At 39.7% G+C, this 20,626-nt stretch overlaps 1 protein-coding gene across 2 annotated transcripts in view; it reads right to left on the bottom strand.

Annotated features, from left to right (window-relative positions):
* kalrna (kalirin RhoGEF kinase a) overlaps positions 1-20,626 on the bottom strand; it is a 320,295-nt gene that overhangs the window by 129,194 nt on the left and 170,475 nt on the right. For both annotated transcript variants that reach the window (XM_007253494.4, XM_049485020.1), the window contains exon 10: positions 13,093-13,215. In XM_007253494.4, the coding sequence (XP_007253556.3) occupies positions 13,093-13,215 (123 nt within the window). The remainder of the gene's footprint in view (positions 1-13,092; positions 13,216-20,626) is intronic.

Genomic DNA, 20,626 nt, shown 5'->3' with positions numbered 1-20,626 from the left:
TACAACAATTTTACCATGTTTTTATAATTTTACCATGTTTTTATAATTTTACCATGTTTACCACAAATTTACCATGTTTTTTTTATTTTACCATGTTTTTTTTATTTTACCATGTTTTTTATAATTTTACCATGTTTACCACAATTTTACCATGTTTTTTTATTTTACCATGTTTTTTTATTTTACCATGTTTTTATAATTTTACCATGTTTACCACAATTTTACCATGTTTTTTATAATTTTACCATGTTTACCACAATTTTACCATGTTTTTTATAATTTTACCATGTTTTTTTATTTTACCATGTTTTTTATAATTTTACCATGTTTACCACAATTGTACCATGTTTTTTTTATTTTACCATGTTTTTATAATTTTACTATGTTTTTATAATTTTATAAGTTTTTATTAATTTTAATTAAATTTAATTATTATTTTTTTAATTTAATTAACTTTTATTTTATTAAAACATATTTATTTCAATCCTTTCTTTTAGTAACCTTTACTTAATTTTTGCATACAATGTTACCTAATTACAATTACTTAATTTATACAATATTACTGAAATTCAAATATGTTTAGTTAAAACACACATTATTTTACATTTTACAAATATTTTACAAAAAATGTTTACATAATCTCAAAGATTTATTTTGTAAACAGACCAAGTTTCACTGTCTCAACACATGGATGGCATGTAGTATATTCTTTAGTATACTAAAAAGTGTAATATGTGTGTTTTAATTAAAACTATTTAAATTTCAGGAATTATAATATATTATGTACACAAATTTTTTGAGTAATATTGTATAAATTCAGTAATTGTAATTAGGTAATATTGTATGCAGAAATTAAGTAAAGTTTACTAAAAGAAAGGATTGACTGAAGTTCAGTTCACTTATTTACTCTGTGTAACATTTAAGTCTTGAAACTGAGTTGAAGTTACTTACATGTATCTGAAATTAAATGTACTTAAAAAAACAAACAAATGCAGAAACCTTTTTAAAATTCTTTTCATGATACACCTTAGCAATAAATTAATTCAGTCATTCAGTATCTCAATGTAATGTAATGTAATGTACTCACTCTCAAGGTAAGCTAAACCTAATCAAATATTATATACAGTTATCTTTCACTACTGCCATCAAATATTTTCTAAATGTTAATGTTACTATAAATCAGCACTGAGTTGTGAGACTGGAGCTGTGCTGAGCTGTGCTGAGCTGTGAAATGGTAAAGACTTGACATAGAAAACCCATGTGTGCATTAGAGGGGTAGTGAAACAAAAAGGGCTTTTATTCAAAAAGTAAGAAAAGTACAAATAAAATAAGGACATACTATAATTAAAAACAAGTTAATCAATAAATACCTTAAATACCGAATGATTAAATTAATTTATTGCAAAGATATAGAAAATTAAAACTCAACCGGGTCATGTTTGACCCATGTGTGCATTAAAGAGGTAGTGATTCAAAAGTTAAAAAGGATAAAATAAAATAATGATTGTACTATAATTAAAAACAAGTTAATTAAGGAATATCTTGAATACTGAATAATTAAATTAATTTATTGCTAAGATATATAATAGAAACACTCAATCATACATAAAGTTCCACAGAAAATGAATTTGGGTCATTTTTGACCCATTTTAGGCATTAGAGAGGTATTGATACAAAAAGGGCTTTTATTCAAGAAAAGTAAGAAAAGTACAAATAAAATAAGGATGTACTATAATGAAAAACATGTTAATTAAGGAATGCCTTGAATACTGATTTATTAAATGAATTTATTGCAAAAAAATATAGAAAATTATAATTTAGCTGGGTCACTTTTGACCCATGTTGCGCATCAAAGGGTTAAATCATTCTGTGTGCCCAATCTAAGGGGCTTCAATTCTTTTTTTCTGTCTAAAAATGTGTGGGAAAAAAAAACTTACAAGCTGTCTATAAACATTTCTAAAATCATAATGTCTTCATAAAGTTATTTGACTAAGCTTTCATTGCTTTTATGTTCTTCAGTACATCCAACAAAACAGCTCGCTTTATTATGACAGATTTTACTGAGGCTGACGATTCAGTGCTAACCATTCTCAGACTGATGAATGCGTATAATTATTTCTCGTCTGCTGTTAGCAAATCAGGCCACAGGCATGTCACCAACTGTAATTAGGAGCTGTCAGCTGAATAAATTCCTTGCTTTATAAATTCTCTGACTCTTCAAACACTCAGAGAGCATGGGTTCCACTGAGTAACTGTTTAAAGATTGGAACACAAGAGGAAAAGCAGGGGAAGGCTATAAAAAGGGAGCTAATAGTTTTTTAGCTTGCAGTTTCTATAGTATGGAATGTTATTAAAAAAGTTCAGGGGAGATGTGGAGGTCAAGATGATATCTAGACAAAAAACTCTATAGCCACAATCAGCAAAACCCCTGTATTTGTAAAGAGCAAGAGCAAAAAAAAGATTGCCAACTGCGAAACATGGGGGTGGGTGAATCTGCAGTATAATTCTTTGAGGTTTGAGGGAATACTGTACTTGTGGGGGGAAAACACACATTTTTATTTGTAATATCATTATTATTTACTAAGTGCTGTTTTAACATTAATATGTTAGTTATTAACCATCATTAGCCACACCTAAAAGCATTCAGCTGTATCGCAGTGTTGTGTTTCTCTTGAACTATTGGCTACACTGCCCTCGTGATTTCCACTGATATAGCTGATATAGTGTCCTCTGGTAAATTTCTGGCATATTACTATCTTAGCAGCAGAAAACACAAATGCTCCACTGACTGAAAACAACCTAGTCAGTCGTCAACTGCCAGACGTTCATTGCTATTTTGACAGTAAACTGTCAACACAGTAAACATAGAAATAAACCCTAATATACTACATACATACGTTACAATATGGATTCAAAAAGTCATTGTGACTTTTGCTGGCTGTTCTTTTAGCAGCCAGTAAAAAAGCTCTGACCAGAAAATGGATGCAACAAGAAGGACCAACCTTAGATGACTGGATAAACGTAACTTAGGAGATTTATCTAATGGAAAAGATAACATTGTCAGTAAATATAAGTATGGATTTATTTAAAATAGACAAAGTATATATTAGAAATAAGACCAGATGACTTGTTAAAAATATACATAGAAGGAAACACTTGAGATGTAATTTAAGCTAATGATGTAAACCTAATTGGTTTAAAGTAACTGGATATATTCTTTTATGTATAAATGTATTATTTATATTCATTTTCTTTTTTGACTGCTGCTCTTGATTTTCTGTCAAATGTATTCCCTGGATGTATATACTGTAGTTTTGTTATGGATACTAAATAATTTTAGGCAATGTTAAAACGCTTATTAGGAAACTCTGTATGTTTTTCTGTAATGCCTTTTTAAACAGAAAAAAAATAATTGTGACTGGTCCTCTCTTTGCTATTTCAGATGTACCAATTCAATTTATGGAAAAAAAAACTCATCCAGTTGTCACGTCTGGTGCTGTTAGCTCCTCTGTCCCTTCCACACCCAGCTCTAACGGAGGTTCTCAGGTTAACAACTACACTACCCAGAATGCACCACCCGCTGACATCACGCACTCACCTGATCACGTGACACCTCACCTGCTTCCACCAGGAAGTCCCGAATACTGATTACTGGCACTATAAAGGTGCACGCCAAACAGACTTCATCGCCGCGTATTGTAGGTTATCCTCGTACAAAGCGTTACTTATCTCTTGTCTCAGTTTACTTTGTGTATGACCTTGCTTTTTGTTTCTCGACGCCGATTTTTGCCTCTGCCTTTGATATTGGATTGTTTGTGTATGACCTGGACTGTGCTTTCACCACCGCCTCTTGGATTACCTCTGATACTGGATTGCTTGTGTATGAACTCTGGACTGTCTCTCGTTTATGGTATGGTTTTGTCTACATTGCTCTGTCTACTGGTGATCACCCCTGTTTCTGTATCGACCCTGATTACATCTGTTTATTTCTATAATAAACATACTTTGTTTTTATCAGTATCTGCGCTTGTCTGCTATTCTGTTCTGACCATGACAGAATACGCGGCCGAACTAAATCAGATAGCGGATACTGAGGCTATTAAATCTGGTCTAGCCAACCAAGGGAGGCTACTCGGTCAGCACCAGCAAACGCTCGCTGGTGTGACCCAAGCTGTTTCTGAGCTAGCCCGCCAGCAAACCACGCAGCAGCAACAACTAGCTGAGCTGCTAGCTCACCTCAGAGGCGTAACTGAGACTTGCCCTAGCCCTTTAGCTGCTCCCAGTATGCCCAACGCTAACTCTTCTGTGCCTGGATTTTCTATCTCTAAACCGGAGTTGTTTGATGGGGATCCGGAAAAATGCAGCGGTTTTCTTTTACAATGCTCCGTGTTTTTCAGTAATTCACCGCCTACAACCGATAAAGCTAAGATCGGTTTCATTATCTCTCGGCTTTCTGGTAAGGCACTCGAATGGGCTACAGCTATTTGGGAAGACCTTTCTGGGGCTAGTTACACTGACTTTTTGGCTACTTTTCGCGCAGTTTTTGATCATTCGCGGTATGGACAGTCTAATGGAGAACTTTTGCTGGCTCTTAAGCAAGGTCAGAAGCCGGTGGCTTCCTACGCTTTGGAGTTTCGCACTCTCGCAGCTGGTAGTGGGTGGAATAACGCTGCTTTGATCAACGTGTTTAGATGCGGACTTAATCCAGATGTACAGAGGGAATTAGCCTGCAGAGATGATTCTCTGACCCTGGATCAGCTCATTTCACTGTCGATCCGGCTGGATCAACTTCTCTCGCGCCGACCCAAGACCAGTCCTCGCACTCAAGACACTCCTGCGTCTCTGCCCCGCGCTCTGCCCCGCGCTCCCACACCTGAGAAAGCTGCGCTGCCTGCCCCAGAGCCCATGGACATCCAGAAAACCCGGCTGACTCCAGAGGAACGACAGCGTCGAATCCGGCTTCGCCTATGCCTTTATTGTGGGGAGGCCGGGCATTTCAAGGCTGAGTGTGGTCTCCTGACCCGACCCGTGAATGCTTCAGCCCTGGGACAGCGCGTGGAGTGCTCTCCACGCGCTAACGTGGTACGTAAGCATGACACAATCCTTCGTTCAAAATGCTTTTCTCTTCCGGTAAATATTGTTTTGCCTGATGGTATGCTCTCTGTCTCAGCGCTTGTAGATTCCGGGTCGGAGGGGAACTTCATCAGTCTGGACCTGGTTAAGGAGCATAAAGTGCCCACCCGTGAACTTCTACGCCCCCTGTCCATCCATGCTGTTGACGGGAAGACGGTTCGCTCCAAACCGGTCACACTACAGACATTACCCATCACCCTGCAAGCCAGCGCTCTTCATTTCGAGGAACTACCACTTTTCGTGCTTCCCTGCACGGAACATCCAGTTATCCTGGGGATGCCATGGCTGAAGACTCACGATCCCACTGTCTCCTGGCGCGATGGGGATATCACGGTTTGGTCTGCTCACTGTCATGAACACTGTTTAGCTTTAGATAGTTTAGTTATTCATTCTACTTCTGTTGAAAGTCCTGAGGTTTCTGATCCCATTGAAATACCCGTTGAATATTCAGATTTTTTAGAGGTGTTTAGCAAGGAGAATGCTACTAAGTTACCTCCTCATCGTTCTTATGATTGTGCCATCGACCTAGTGGAGGGTGCCACCCTACCCAAAGCTAGAGTCTACCCCCTTACTTTAGATGAGGAGAAAGCTATGAATGATTACGTTACCGAAGCGTTGGCGCAAGGTTTCATTCGGCCGTCAAAGTCCCCTGTCGGTTCTGGGTTCTTTTTTGTGAAGAAAAAGGACGGGGGACTGAGACCCTGTATAGATTATAGAGGTTTAAATGCTATTACAAAGAAATTTGCCTACCCATTGCCTCTCATCCCTAGTGCTCTCGAGCAACTACGCACGGCCTCTTACTTCACCAAACTTGATCTCCGCAGTGCATATAATCTGATCCGCATTAGGGAGGGGGACGAGTGGAAAACAGCGTTTACTACTACTAATGGTCACTACGAGTATCAGGTTATGAGCTATGGTCTCGCTAACGCCCCCGCCGTTTTTCAGTCATTTATGAATGACGTATTCAGGGACATGATTGGGAAATACGTAACACTTTTTATAGATGACATTTTGATCTATTCCCCCGATCTTGAATCACACGTTAAGCACGTTCGTTCAGTTCTCCAAAAGCTGTTGGAGAACAACCTGTATGCTAAAGCCGAGAAATGCGAGTTCCACCTTCAGAGAGTCGCATTTCTCGGCTATGTCATCAGCTCCCAGGGAGTTCTTATGGATGACTCGAAGGTAGACGCAGTTACTAGTTGGCCTGTTCCCCAATCTATCAAAGACCTCCAACGTTTTTTAGGATTCGCAAATTTTTATAGGCGCTTCATACGCGATTTCAGCACCATAGCTGCCCCCCTTACAGCGTTGACTAAGAATGCTACCAAAATTCTTAAGTGGTCCCCGGAAGCTGACAAAGCTTTCCAAGACTTAAAGTCCGCCTTTGTTTCTGCCCCCATCCTCAAACATCCTAATCCTGACCTACCCTTTGTTGTGGAAGTCGATGCTTCCAATACTGGCATCGGAGCAGTACTCTCCCAACGCAGCGGTTCACCGCCCAAATTACATCCCGTAGCTTTCTTCTCGAAGAAAATGTCACCAGCGGAGCGTAATTATGGGATAGGGGATAGAGAACTGCTGGCTGTAAAACTAGCGCTAGAGGAGTGGCGTCATTGGCTGGAAGGTGCTACACATCCATTCACCGTTCTTACAGATCACAAGAACCTAGAGTATCTCCGTACAGCTAAACGCCTAAACCCCCGTCAAGCTCGTTGGTCATTATTTTTCTCCCGATTCAATTTTTCTATTTCGTTTCGTCCAGGCAACCGTAACACTAAGGCTGATGCCTTATCCCGTGTTTTTAGTTCCCCCGACGACACATGCCACGCTTCCGAACCCGAACACATTCTACCACCCACTGTTAAAATAGCAGCCATTAGATGGGAACTTGATGACCTCATTCAGCAGAGTCAAGTAAACACACGACCTCCGGAGGGTTGCCCTCCTCACAAGATTTATGTACCTGAGCAGTTTCGCAATCAGCTCATTAGCTGGGCACATGCTGCCCTTACTTCCGGCCATCCAGGTGTTACACGTACGCTACAACTAATCTCAGCTCGGTATTGGTGGGAAACCATGCGAGCTGACGTTCAAACTTTCGTCGTTTCATGTTCTATCTGTGCACAATGCAAAACACCCAAAACCCTTCCAGCCGGTAAGCTATGTCCTCTGCCTGTTCCTGAACGACCATGGTCACATATTGCTGTAGACTTTGTTACAGATCTACCTGAATCTGAGGGCTACACTACTATCCTGACGGTTGTAGACAGATTTTCTAGGGGAGTTAAGTTTATCCCTTTTCCTGCTCTTCCTACTGCTCTTCAGACCGCCCAAGCTATATACACACACATTTTCAGACATTATGGGGTCCCGGAGGACATTTTGTCAGATAGAGGTCCTCAATTTACTTCCCGGGTATGGAAATCGTTTTTTGAACATTTAGGTGTACACGTGAGTCTCACTTCTGGGTTTCACCCTACTAGTAATGGTCAATGTGAGAGAGTTAACCAGGAGTTGGGAAAATTTTTAAGACTATACTGTTTTAAACATGCTTCTGAATGGTCACAATATTTGATTTGGGCTGAAATAGCCCAAAACTCATTAACTAACTCCACGTCTGGTCTCACTCCCTTCCAGTGCATTCTGGGTTACCAGCCTCCGTTAGCTCCGTGGACAGCGTCGTCCACTGAGATCCCCGCTGTCGACGACTGGATGAAGCGGAGTGAGCAGGTGTGGGAGGAGACGCATCAGCAAATCTCGGAGGTTTTACGGAAATATAAGGAGCAGTCCGACAGACACCGTGGTACCACCCCCCAATACCAACCCGGAGACAGGGTGTGGTTGTCGACCCGGGACTTGAGGTTTGAGGGGGCCTGTAGGAAACTGCTGCCCAAGTATATTGGCCCATTTAAAGTGTTGTCTCAGGTTAATGAGGTGACTTATAAGATCGAGTTGCCGGCTCAGTACAGGGTGCATAACTCGTTCCATGTTTCTCTGCTCAAGCCTCTTGTCCCAGGTCCGCTTGCTGAGGGTGTTCCAGATGACGTGCCGCCCGCGGCAGTGGAGGGGGAGGATTCGTCTACCTATGCGGTTCGAGAGGTGTTGGATTCACGCAGGCGTGGCGGTGTGCTCCAGTACCTCATAGACTGGGAGGGTTACGGCCCTGAGGAGCGTTGCTGGGTTGTCGCCGGTGACGTGCTGGATCCTGCTCTACTGGCCGAATTTCATGCTCGTCACCCTAGTAAGCCTGCTCCTAGACCCCGTGGGCGTCCCAAGCGCTCACTCTCTTCTTCGGCTCCGGTGCGTAGGGGTTCCCAGTCTCGCAACCCCCGCCTGCCCGTCACCTCTGAGGCTACGCCTGGTCCTCCCGCCGGTACTCCCTGCCCGTCGGGTGGACGTCGTCGTGGTCGTCCCCGTTCCGGCTCCGTTCCGACTCCCTTGGGGGGAGGTACTGTCACGTCTGGTGCTGTTAGCTCCTCTGTCCCTTCCACACCCAGCTCTAACGGAGGTTCTCAGGTTAACAACTACACTACCCAGAATGCACCACCCGCTGACATCACGCACTCACCTGATCACGTGACACCTCACCTGCTTCCACCAGGAAGTCCCGAATACTGATTACTGGCACTATAAAGGTGCACGCCAAACAGACTTCATCGCCGCGTATTGTAGGTTATCCTCGTACAAAGCGTTACTTATCTCTTGTCTCAGTTTACTTTGTGTATGACCTTGCTTTTTGTTTCTCGACGCCGATTTTTGCCTCTGCCTTTGATATTGGATTGTTTGTGTATGACCTGGACTGTGCTTTCACCACCGCCTCTTGGATTACCTCTGATACTGGATTGCTTGTGTATGAACTCTGGACTGTCTCTCGTTTATGGTATGGTTTTGTCTACATTGCTCTGTCTACTGGTGATCACCCCTGTTTCTGTATCGACCCTGATTACATCTGTTTATTTCTATAATAAACATACTTTGTTTTTATCAGTATCTGCGCTTGTCTGCTATTCTGTTCTGACCATGACACCAGTATCCTTTTGTTGGAGAGCTGTTATTTATTGTATATATTGATTAATGCTGATATTTGCGTAATAAATTGGGGTATTCTGTTTTTTTTTTCTCTGCTCAGATTTTGGTTGAACTGGTTAAATCTGTTTCTAAGCTCATGTTGGTGTCTGTGGGGCTGCTCACACTGCTCTGAGACTGATAACCAAAGAAACAAAGACCGCCTGCCTGCCTTTCTCTGGTTATTAACAATAGCTGAGCCAAAACAAATCCTCTTCACATAAGACCCAGTCTGAGTGAGTGTCAGGCCTATGACCAAACCGTGAGCCACAGCCTTTGTGCTCCAACGCCCATTTATAGGATTTCTCATCCTCAGAGTTATAAGATTATATTTGTAAAGGAGATGTGGCTTAGTGTATTGTGATTCTAATCTCTTCTTTTGTGAACCAGTTAATCCCTCAGTATAAACCAACACTGGGGTAAAGCCTGATTTATGCAATTTATTTACAAGCCAATTAAATTTAATTCCTTACAGCTTTACCTGTAGATTTCCAGAGCAATGATTTAGTCATTCATTAAAAAGCGAATGAATTTGAAAAAAAAAACCCCACAAAATATTTAATACTAGCCAATTAATTATAATGACATAATGTTTAATTCACATGAATAAATATTACATTTTATTTTAATAAGAAGAATGTCAAATATGCACTTATTTTTGGTTATTTTGGTAATTATAACTCCTATTACTAGTCTATTATTTTATTACACATGAAAAGAGTGCAGTTCACAATGTTTCTGCAGCAAAACCCTGAGGGCTTTTTTTACTCTTGCAAAAAAAAAAAAAAAGGAAAGAGCATATGACCTAAATCATGCAAATACATCAGAATTAAAAAAAAAAAAAAAAAAGCTGACGAATTAGGCTAGGATTACATAGCTTTACAGCTTTACAGCCCAGCTCTAAGCTCTAGTGTTAACATTAATCATATCAACCCTACATATGCGTACATTCATACTCACGTGTAATATGGATGGGTTGGGCTGTACTGGAATATATACATATTGGGAACATACAGCTGTATGTAAAGAACTGAATATGTATTCAGGCCATGATAGACTTTGTGAAGACTGTTCAGAAAGTAGTGAAACTGAAACACCTGTCATTTTAGTGTGGGAGGTTTCATGGCTGCTCAAATCACGGCAGAATTCAATGTGCACCTTAACTCTCCTGTTTCCACCAGAACTGTCCGTCAGGACAATAAATTATTGTGGTCTGAAACCAGGTGTCTCAGTTTCATTGTCCAACCCCTGTATATATTCTCCCTAAGCATCCCACTGGATTTCCCACTGCACTGAATGGCAGCTTCATTCCCCAGAGCACTGCAATATAAACAAACATTATCTCTAGCAGCGCCGCACACAGTCACCTGTTTCAGGTCATAAAGGTGATAAATACTAGTAAAAGCAGCAGTTTCCTGTGTTTAATCAGCTCTAAAATAGAAGTCCACAGCTATAACGCTCTTTCCGAGAAAGATGGCCTCCTCCTGTGAAATTGCACACTATAAAACGTGCCGTGCATATAAAAGAAAAAGGTCAAATGCTATTTTAGCACAATGGGTAATAAGAGGACTGTACTTAATATAGTAAAACAATCCCTCTTATATTAGTAGAATAACTTTCAATGGGACTACATCAGTATAAACGCTCCATTTGCCTTTACTGCAGCATTGTTGAGCGAGAGAGAGGGGGGAAGACTGGGCTTATGCCGTGGATAAGTGTGGATGGTTTCCAGCATGTCTCCGTTGCTAGACTTATGGGATTGGCCTCCATCTTACTGAGGCCGACCACGACAGGCTGTAGACCAGGGTCCTGCCTGCCAAGAGCTGTAAAATCCAATATAAAATGAGTAATTTTTGCCCAAGCATCTCAGATGGAGAAAAGAAAGCTTTTCACACTTTTACCCTCAATCCTGACACCTAGTAACCTCTTGCAAGTACCTATTAGAGGTGTAAAACCTTGGGTGTTTTGTGAGCTGCATTCATACTCGCACTAAGTAATAGCAGAACCAGTTAAACAGCAGTTAAAGTCAGCCAGCTGTGGACTGTGTCTGATGGGAACGTTGGTAATTGTGTGGCACAGATCGGTAGAGACGTTTCCAAAGAGTCTTTGGAAAGAAACATGATTTAATTTGACTAAAGTTTGCTGATAAAATGATAGGCTATAAAGTTTTTACTCTAATGACCTTAGAATAGTGTCTCTGCTCATGCTGTGCAGTTAATTTAAGGTCTGAGATGTTTTGGAAAGACCTTATTTTGAAAAATTTTTGTATAAAAAAAAAATCATAATATTGCTTTGATAAATAGTGTATTGGCTTGTCATACAGTGTTACTTTCACATGATTAAATCATAAACCCTGAAGTAGTGAGGATAAAGTTCCAAGGATTCCCAGGACGTGTTGAATTCTTACAGTATTGTAAGAAATGTTGATTCAAATATTTTAATAGGATTAATAAGGTATTATACAGCTGTTATACAGTATTAGAGTGGGTTAAATATTTCAGTGCTTCAGTTTGCCTTTAGAGACTGATCAGTGTAGAGGGATTACTCTGTAATGTATAGGATGTCATCAGTGTAAGGCAGACTGTGGGTTTCAATCATGTTGTTCGATTTTTACAGCACAGTAAGGACTATAACCTAATTAACTTAATATATTTTATAGCATTGATTCACTCATCATTATAAAGCTATTATTTAAGCAATAATACATGAGAGGGAGGGCTCTTAACCTGATATTGGTGGCTGATAATGTGTGTAACAATGCGTATTTGTGGGACCGCATTCCAGTGGTGTTTAATGATATAGCATTTGGTTTGTATTTGGTTTGTAAGCGCTGCATCATTGTGAGGTTACCCATATGTGGCGGAGTAATACATGGAGAGCTTCGGCTAAAGTGCATTACCGGCTGATAATGTCATTCATAGAACGCCTCTCAGCCAATCACATTGCAAGGTCGGAACTAACTGTGGTATAATCAGTATTATACCGTGATTAATACAGGATTTGTCTACGCCTCAAAAATGTGTGAGACAGTGTGAGATGCACTGTAGTGTACAAGATAGCACTACCAATATCTACCAATATCTACCAATACCATTTATCCAGGATTAAAGTAAAACAAATTATGCTGGACAGATATAATCTGTAGTAGATATATAATGGAAAATAAGAACAGTGTGAATTTTGCTAAAAACAGAAAAAGTAGTACTTTGATGTGATAATAAGAAATGGGTGATATGGTACAATATTTCAGGGTATAATATCATTCACAATATTAAAAAAAATTGACGATAATATTGTGCACAATAAAATATGGCTCACCCCTATCTCACTGTATGAACACGCAGATCAGTTTCCTCTGCTGAGATGTGCAAAAGCACCAGACTGTTAAGATACCAATGTGCCAAAGTCATAGTGCATCTGGCTCTTAAAGGGAATGAGGACTGAAACACTGATTGGTTTATTTCACGTTGCACCAAAAACACACCCATAATTAATTAAGAGAATTAGTTTGTGCCTTTTGCTAGTTTTGAGCTACATATTTACATATACAACATTTTTAGTGCGCTTACGATACCAAAGACACACAGACATGTCCTAAATCAAATTGTGCAATGTGCAATTGACCAGTGCACTATACAATAGGGCCCTTTGTTTTGCTGAAAGCTTTCTAGTAGCTTTCTTTTGAGGTTTTGTTTTTTCTAAAAGAGCATAATTAAGGTCAGTAAGGTTATTGCGAAACTACTGGATCAGCTATAATTATAATGTTAAGAAGCTGAATGACTTTATTTAGAAGAGGTGTCCATAAACATGTAGACATATACTGTATGTTAATCTTAGTGCTGGTAAAGGAAGTGGTGGGATTTAAACGAACTGGGTGGATTGTGTTACCTGAGCTACTTCCTCAAAGTCATCATGGCGTTTCTGCAGGGCTCTTGCTCTGTGCAGAGATTTGCCCACTCCTGTGTGTTTACTCAGAAAGGCCTCGCCGTGGTTCTCTATCCAGTCCATCACCTGACAAAAAGACAAATAGAAAAACATATATTTTAATTGTTACGTTGTTATTTAGGATGATTACAGTCAAAAATGTAAAGGTTTCATTTCATACAAATTAAACGACTCATTAAAAAAAGAATAAAACAAGTTTGATGTAATATATAAACACTGGTACATTCCCAAAACATGCTCCATTTATGTCTACATTCTCCATATATATATATATATATATATATATAAATATTAAAATATTAAAATAACAGGTGTTTTCCAGTCCAGACTTCTTTATAAATGAGGCAGAAATAGGGACGTGTTAAATATTTAACAAGTGAAAATGTTTGACTAAAAATTATTAGTCAATAAATTAATAAATTATTTTGTTAGATTTTGGCCCAAATATTTGTTTCTGTACATTTTCAAGCGGAATACATATATCAGTCTTAAAGAATGAGTATAAATAGTACACATAACAAACAAATAAAAAAACTTAATGGTTAATTTAAAGACATAGGCAAAGGAAAATTTTTCTATGGGTTCATTTATTTTGCCGTGCTGGCGTGCTCTGACACGCTGTCTACTGCTCTCACTGAGGCGGCTCAGGGATTATGTCACACGCAGCGACGTGCGTAGTGCCCTAGTGCCTGTAAATTTAATGGTCCAATGAAGGTAATTTAAAAACCAGGACATTTCCTGGTGAAATACGGACATGTCCCGGGAAATACGGACGTTTGGTCACCCTACTTTTATGCCATAGCTTCCAAGAGACACAGCTCACCTTAGCTGCAGCCAAGGCTTTAAAACTCTGCTACAGACACAAACAATCGACTGCTCAGAGACCGTAATTGTCCCCTCTCTCTGCCACAGGCTGAGCGATCCGTCACCACTGTCCCTCTGTCAAACTACACACAGGAGCCACTTCATCAGCGGCTGCATCAGAGGGCAGCGTTGCTGGAACCCTGCTTTGATTTTACCAACACTGTACACAGTCTGAGCTAACATAAACCACAGCACGACTGCATCATCATAACTGAAGCTCTATTAATGTGCGCTGTCACTCACCCTGCACTGAGTAAAGGTCTGCAGAGGAACTGTGTTTATAAATAGCAGAAAAGGCGAGCTGGGGGAAACGAGTTCAGAGACCCCAGTCTAAATCCCACCCAAGCCATACTGGAGTTTTTTTTTTTGTTTTAGAGCATCTCTATGAATAAGCGTGTGTCCGTGTGTGAGGTTAAATATGAACACAGCAGTGCGTGATGAAATGATGTGTGTCTGAAGAGATGAGCTCATCTGGGTGGGTTGGGGAGTGTGTATAAGCTCTAGATAAACAATTTCAGTTGTAGTTTAACTCAAGGAATCAGACTTGGCTGCAGTTTGTTTACTATTACAGGAAATTCATAAACAAATTCATATTGAATGTATATAAAATGTATATAAAAAAATCTTTGCATTTACATGATTAAAGTGTGTTGATGTTGATGTGATATTTTATTCAAGAGTAATCAACTTATCAAATTATTTGCATATATATATATTTGAGTCGCTCTTAAAAGACACGCTTTTTACATGCATTTCTGAACCAGCTGAACTGTTACTGAAGCATGTAGAAGAAGCATGTAGACCAATGAGGTAAAATATCACCCAATTCCCAGCTTGATTAGCTTAAAAAGCTGATATTTTGTGGTGCAAATTTTACACAACATAATGTTACCTTAGCAGGCCAACTTAAGACAATAAAGTATGTCATTAGGGCTCACATTTTTAAACCAACACAAAAACATCAGTAAATAATCTCTAGTCTGTGGCTCTTGACCCTCAATATATTTACTGTTTTTTACTGTATTTTTTTCTATCTGTAGGTTACAACCCCCATATCATGTTGTGTCTCCAAACATTTCACAATGGAGCACTGAGATACCACTGACATTTGAATCTCCTCATATTTGTTGAGCAACAATTAGACTGTTGTGCCACCTAGAGCAGTAGAATTACACTACATAAAAACACATTTTATTTTTATACACAGATGGTTACATTGCTTCACAGCTCTAGAGTGGCACACCTGTCTAACTGCCTGCTTGTCTTCTCTTATATTGTCCTATATTTTACATGACATGACTCTCCAATCATTAGTAAATAAATTTTGCTTTTAATTTGGAAATCCATTTGGAGAGCAGAGTCTGGAGGAAGAGTGGAGAGATACTCAGTTCAAACTGCTTGAGGTCTAGTGTGAAGTTTCCACAATCAGTGATGGTTTGGAGAGACATGTCATCTGCTGGTGTTGATCCACTGTGTTTTATCAAGTCTAAAGTCAGTGCAGTGTTTTCCTGGGAAAATGTTACAGCACTTGATGCTTCTCTCTGCTGACGAGCTTTATGGAGATGTGGATTTAATTTTCCAGCAGGACTTGGCACACTTCCCACACTGCCTAAAGTACCAATTGGCCTTATATCATATTATTTTTTTTTATCAAATTTTCTGAGACACTGATTTTTGGGTTTTCATTGGCTGTAAGCCATAATTATCAATAATAAAAGAAATAAACATTTAAAATAGATAAATCTGTGTGTTTTACATCAATATAATATAGGAGTTTCACATTTTGAACAGAATTACTGTTCATTTACTCAAAATAAATTTTGACAAAATAAAGCGATGTAACTGATGGTCTACTTTAGACTAGATAAAGAGCTTTTTTATTCTTGTAAAATAGTATGAGAGTGTACAACATACATATTTTAATGTATAAAAAAGCAAATGTAACAATTCTTCATCACTCACATCCCTTTAAAATAATTGGTTATGGTTCTTTCTGAACCTTTAAAACAGTGTTTCTGCATCTGTGTATTGCTGACGCTTTCCCACAGTAATAATGTGTGTCTCTCTGCTGAGCTGGAGATGGGAAAGGCCCTGCTGCTTTGTTTGTGTGAGTGTGAGTGACACAGGCAAGCTCCTAAACCACGTCAGCAGGGGCTGTGATGACTTTCTGCGTGTGCCTGGCTGATTACAGCATCTCCAGCATGCTCTAAAAACAGGTCAGACACTCGCACGAACAGGGACCACACCGCTAAATATAACTGCACTGTTTAAAGATATGACTTCATACACATCACAGCACCAGTGCACTCCTGGTGTTTAAAGAGCATCCTAGGGGCAGGAGATCTGACCTAGGATCAGTTGAACTCCCTCCAAACAGACCTCAGAAACGATGACTACAAAGATTTAGCCCTCCCACTCCAAGAGTCCTCATGACTAATGTTCTAAACCTTCACTCAGGCTCAATAAACATTAACAAACAAGAAAAACCAAGAAACACAAATTGAAACGTGCGGTCGGAGCAGAAATGTTTGTGATGGTTGTCACTTGTTATGGTGTTCGTGTCGTTTCAGGCCAGGTTGCAGCTCGACTGGCCTGGAAATCTTCTATTTTCGCGGACTTCCATCCAACACTTCCCGACAAACATCTGCATTTTTGGCATCTTGGTTCTGTGTGCAGAAGTTGTGATTCCTAGAAACATTTGTGAGTAACAACAGGCTGATTACGGTTGGATATGCCCTAATTATGCCTTTTCCGGACAGAGCAGGAACTAATGAAGACAAACAAGACAAGGAAAAAGAATGCTGTAAACATGTTGACAGGGCTGCCCCTGTGAATGACACACAAAAAAAACAAAAAAATCAGGAAAACGCTCCACAACCCCCATCTGAGAGCAAAATAAGCCCAACAGATTTGCAGACAGTTGGGAACGCTGGAGCCGAGAGAGTGGGCACGCAAAACCTGCTAATTGTTTTCTGCCTACAATAGGATTCAAGCCCCCGAGGGGAGATTTTTCAAAAATCCAAAATCATTTTGTCTTGTTTTATTTCTTCTGCCGTCGGGTTTCAATTGGATTTTGACTTTATGAGGGTTTTACAGAACTATGTCGTGTTCATCTGTATAAAAATATAATGCCAGGGGACATTGCCTGATCTTAACTAGACACACAGAAGGCAGTCCGGCTGAAATCACATTCATTTTGAGTAAATTAAGTCAAAGCCTGCTTGTGATTTAGGTCAGTTTATATCTGTAAAAGAGTGGAATATTCTTTACAATATTAACTTCTACGTTGATAACCAAAAAAAAAAAAAAAAACATTTTCCACTGATTATTTTTGAAGAATTAATGTATAAATATAGTAGATGCATCTAAAACGAAAAAATAAATAAATCAATAAATCAGATCGACCCACATTTGTACAAATTTATACAATGTTTCAAATGGTTGTTTGAATGATGCCACAGAAGAACCCCCTTTGGTTACATGCAGAATTATTTTTTATTACAATAACTCAGTGAGTAGGAAGACCTCTTTAAAGATTTAAAAAAGATTTAATGATCATTTTTACCAAATATTTTTTTTAAATCTAAATAAATTCAAATTTGTTCAAAGAACTACTTAAATGTGTACCTAAATGTGGGCTAACATAGCTTTAAACCTGCTTGCCTGGTCAAGCAATCAGAACCAAGTCTGCTACAGAAAGTGTATTATTATCCACTACGCTACATCAACCACCACTAACAACAGCATTTCTTACATTTACTTTAACTTTTATTTCATTGCAGTCCGAAATAGGACTGGAAATACTGATTCTCACTTCCAGACCACTACGCCCATCAGTGTACATTAATTCCTGAACTCCGGAGCTATTTTAATGGCGTGGGTGCAAGGCGTAAAAAAAAAAAATAGACTGTTGATGGGGTGTAAGATAGCAAAGAGCATCACGACATAGTGTCGATAGGACCCTATAAGTGCAAATAATAATGAATGATAATATACCAAGCATGCAGATTAACCATTTTAATCTGGGCAGGTGGGATGCGGTCTCCTTTCAGAGCGGATGAATCCGATTCCAGGTTATGTTCAGTCAGAGAGAGAGAGAGAGAGAGAGCTACTGAACTGAGTTTCCCCTTCTGAAGTCTCCATTGCTCCACCAGAAGCTTGCGTTCAGAAAAACTGAGCTGAATCTTCTTTTAGAGGCTGTACATGTGACTTAAGTACGTAAAGACGCGTGACGTGGCCAGAAGAACTCCTGCGAAATGCGACCCGACACCCTAATTTTTAGAATAAATATATTAGGCTTAGCAGGGATGGTCGTTCCAGAACACTGGTATCATTAAACCCTATATTTTGTCCCTTCTCCACTTATAAATGCTTCTGCTTTCAGTTTAGAAACTAAATAATATGGACTGACACAACTGTACAATTTCTTAATCCCAACACCAGCAATATACTGTACAGCCTGAGCCTTTGCTGCTGACCTTTTTGTGATCCCCTGGTGTTCCACTCAGCCCACCAGCCTACATTTATCTCTGTTACCAACATCACCAGAGCCAGAGCAGTCCGGCGACAAGAACTCATGTGTTCCACTGATAACCCTCATACTGCAGAGACCACACCAGAGAGAGACGGGGACAAAGACAGAGACAAAGCAGAGCTCTGGCCTTATCTAACCTACTGCACTACAGAGAGGACCAGGACCACAGAGATGAGAGGAACTGTGGAGGAAAGAGTGCTTTACTAGATAAGTGTGAATGTCGAGATTCTACTCAGAATCTCAACCCCCTTTAACTGCAGTACTATAGGACCACTCTCCAGTACAATTTAATAGTTTTTTTAAGGCCAGGATTAATAAGCTCTGCCTCAAACTCTCAGAAACCAAGACATGAGCTCACTATTCCAAATCCTCACTCCTGTAACCTCTAACACTACGACTTATGATAATTACGATCAATTAAACCAGTCCCTCTCAAGCTTGATTACTGCCAGCCCTGTTCAATCTAAACATTACTTTAAATAGAACCTTTGCAGGGATGTGGAGTACACTTAAATGTCTTAACAAGCAGCACACTGTGCTAAAATACTGAAAGCAAAATCTGAAATAGATGAGAAATCGATTATTTTAGAATTATAATAGTCACATCAAAGCATTAGGACCTATGGTCTATGTTTCTAGACTTACTGTCCATTTCTTCAGCTCCACAGAGCATATATATGCAGGAATAGTTGTTTTCTGTTTCTCTGAATACTTTATTATTTTTCTCCTCTCACCCTGATCTTTAATGAACTGATTCAGCACAGAGCAGGTATTATTTTAGTGGTGGGTCATTCTCAGCACTGCAGTGACAATGGCATTTTAGTGGTGTGTTAGTAGTGTGTGTTGTTCTGGTAAAAGTGGATCAGACACAGCAGTGCTGCTGGAGTTTTTAAACACTACGTCCAATCACTTTCCAACTCTATTAGACACTCCTACCTACTGTAGCTGGTAGACCTTGTAACATAGATACACTCTAAAATCAGCTGGTCACAGGACGTCGCCCAGAGATGCTACCTACAGGTCACTTTCCACTGGGCACTGTCAGCTAGATATTTCTTGTTAGTGGACTATTCTCAACAATGAGGGCCCTATTTTAGAAATCTACAGTTGAATTCAACCACACAGCTTGATTTAGTGTGTGTCAGTGTGTGTTTGGTATCAGGAGGACGCAAAAAGTACATCTTGCGTGGCTTAAAACGCACAAAAAACATATACTAATTCTATTAATTAATCATGGGTGTGTTTGGGCATGACGTAAAATAAACTAATCAGGGTGGAAATCGGTCAGTGGTGCATCTGTGTTTTCACCGCCAAGATAGCAACACACCAGAAATGTACCTAAACACACCTCATTCCAGACCACCACCGCAGACTATTTTAACAGCAAGGTCTTAGGAGTTTAAAACTTCCAGCAGCACTGCCGTACAGGATCCTCTCATACCAGCACAAACCACACTTTCATACCACCCTCTGTCAATGCAGTGCTGAGAATGATCCACCAGCCAAATAATAAATGCTCTGTGGTGGTCCTGTGGGTTCCTGACAGTAGACATGGGTTACTTTACATCCAGTGTAAAATAGCATTCTTCTGTTATGCAGTGCTGTTTGTTACCCATTGCATTTTACATTCCTACACCATAATTCATTTAAAGCAATTATTCAAAGGACATTAATAAAGATGGCACAAACCCTTTATTAAAGCTGATCAGGTTTTGGGATTTAGAGCCCTCTCTGGTGAGGATGGGTAATTGCACCATGCATGCGGAAGAATCATTTTAAACTGGGTGGGTGCGATGAAGTCTCCTTTTAGAGCGGATTAATTCAATTCCAGGTTATGTTAAGCCAGAGAGAGAGAGAGAGAAAGAGAGAGAGAGAGAGCGCGCTCAGTCAGAAACTTCATTACAACTGCACACTTTGTTTTTTCTATGAGTGAATAAGCTACTGAGCCCTGAGTTTCCCCTTCTGAAGTCTCCATTGCTCCACCAGCCGCTCGCGTTCAGTAAAACTGAGCCAGATCCTCTTTTAGAAGCTGTACGTGTGACGTTAGTACGTAAAGACGCGTGAAGTGATCAGAAGAAC

The sequence above is a fragment of the Astyanax mexicanus genome, chromosome 11 (assembly GCF_023375975.1).
Source record: "Astyanax mexicanus isolate ESR-SI-001 chromosome 11, AstMex3_surface, whole genome shotgun sequence".
Lineage (NCBI taxonomy): Eukaryota > Metazoa > Chordata > Actinopteri > Characiformes > Acestrorhamphidae > Astyanax > Astyanax mexicanus.
The sequence above is the reverse complement of the archived record's forward strand: the minus strand, read 5'-3'. Positions and strand labels throughout refer to the sequence as shown.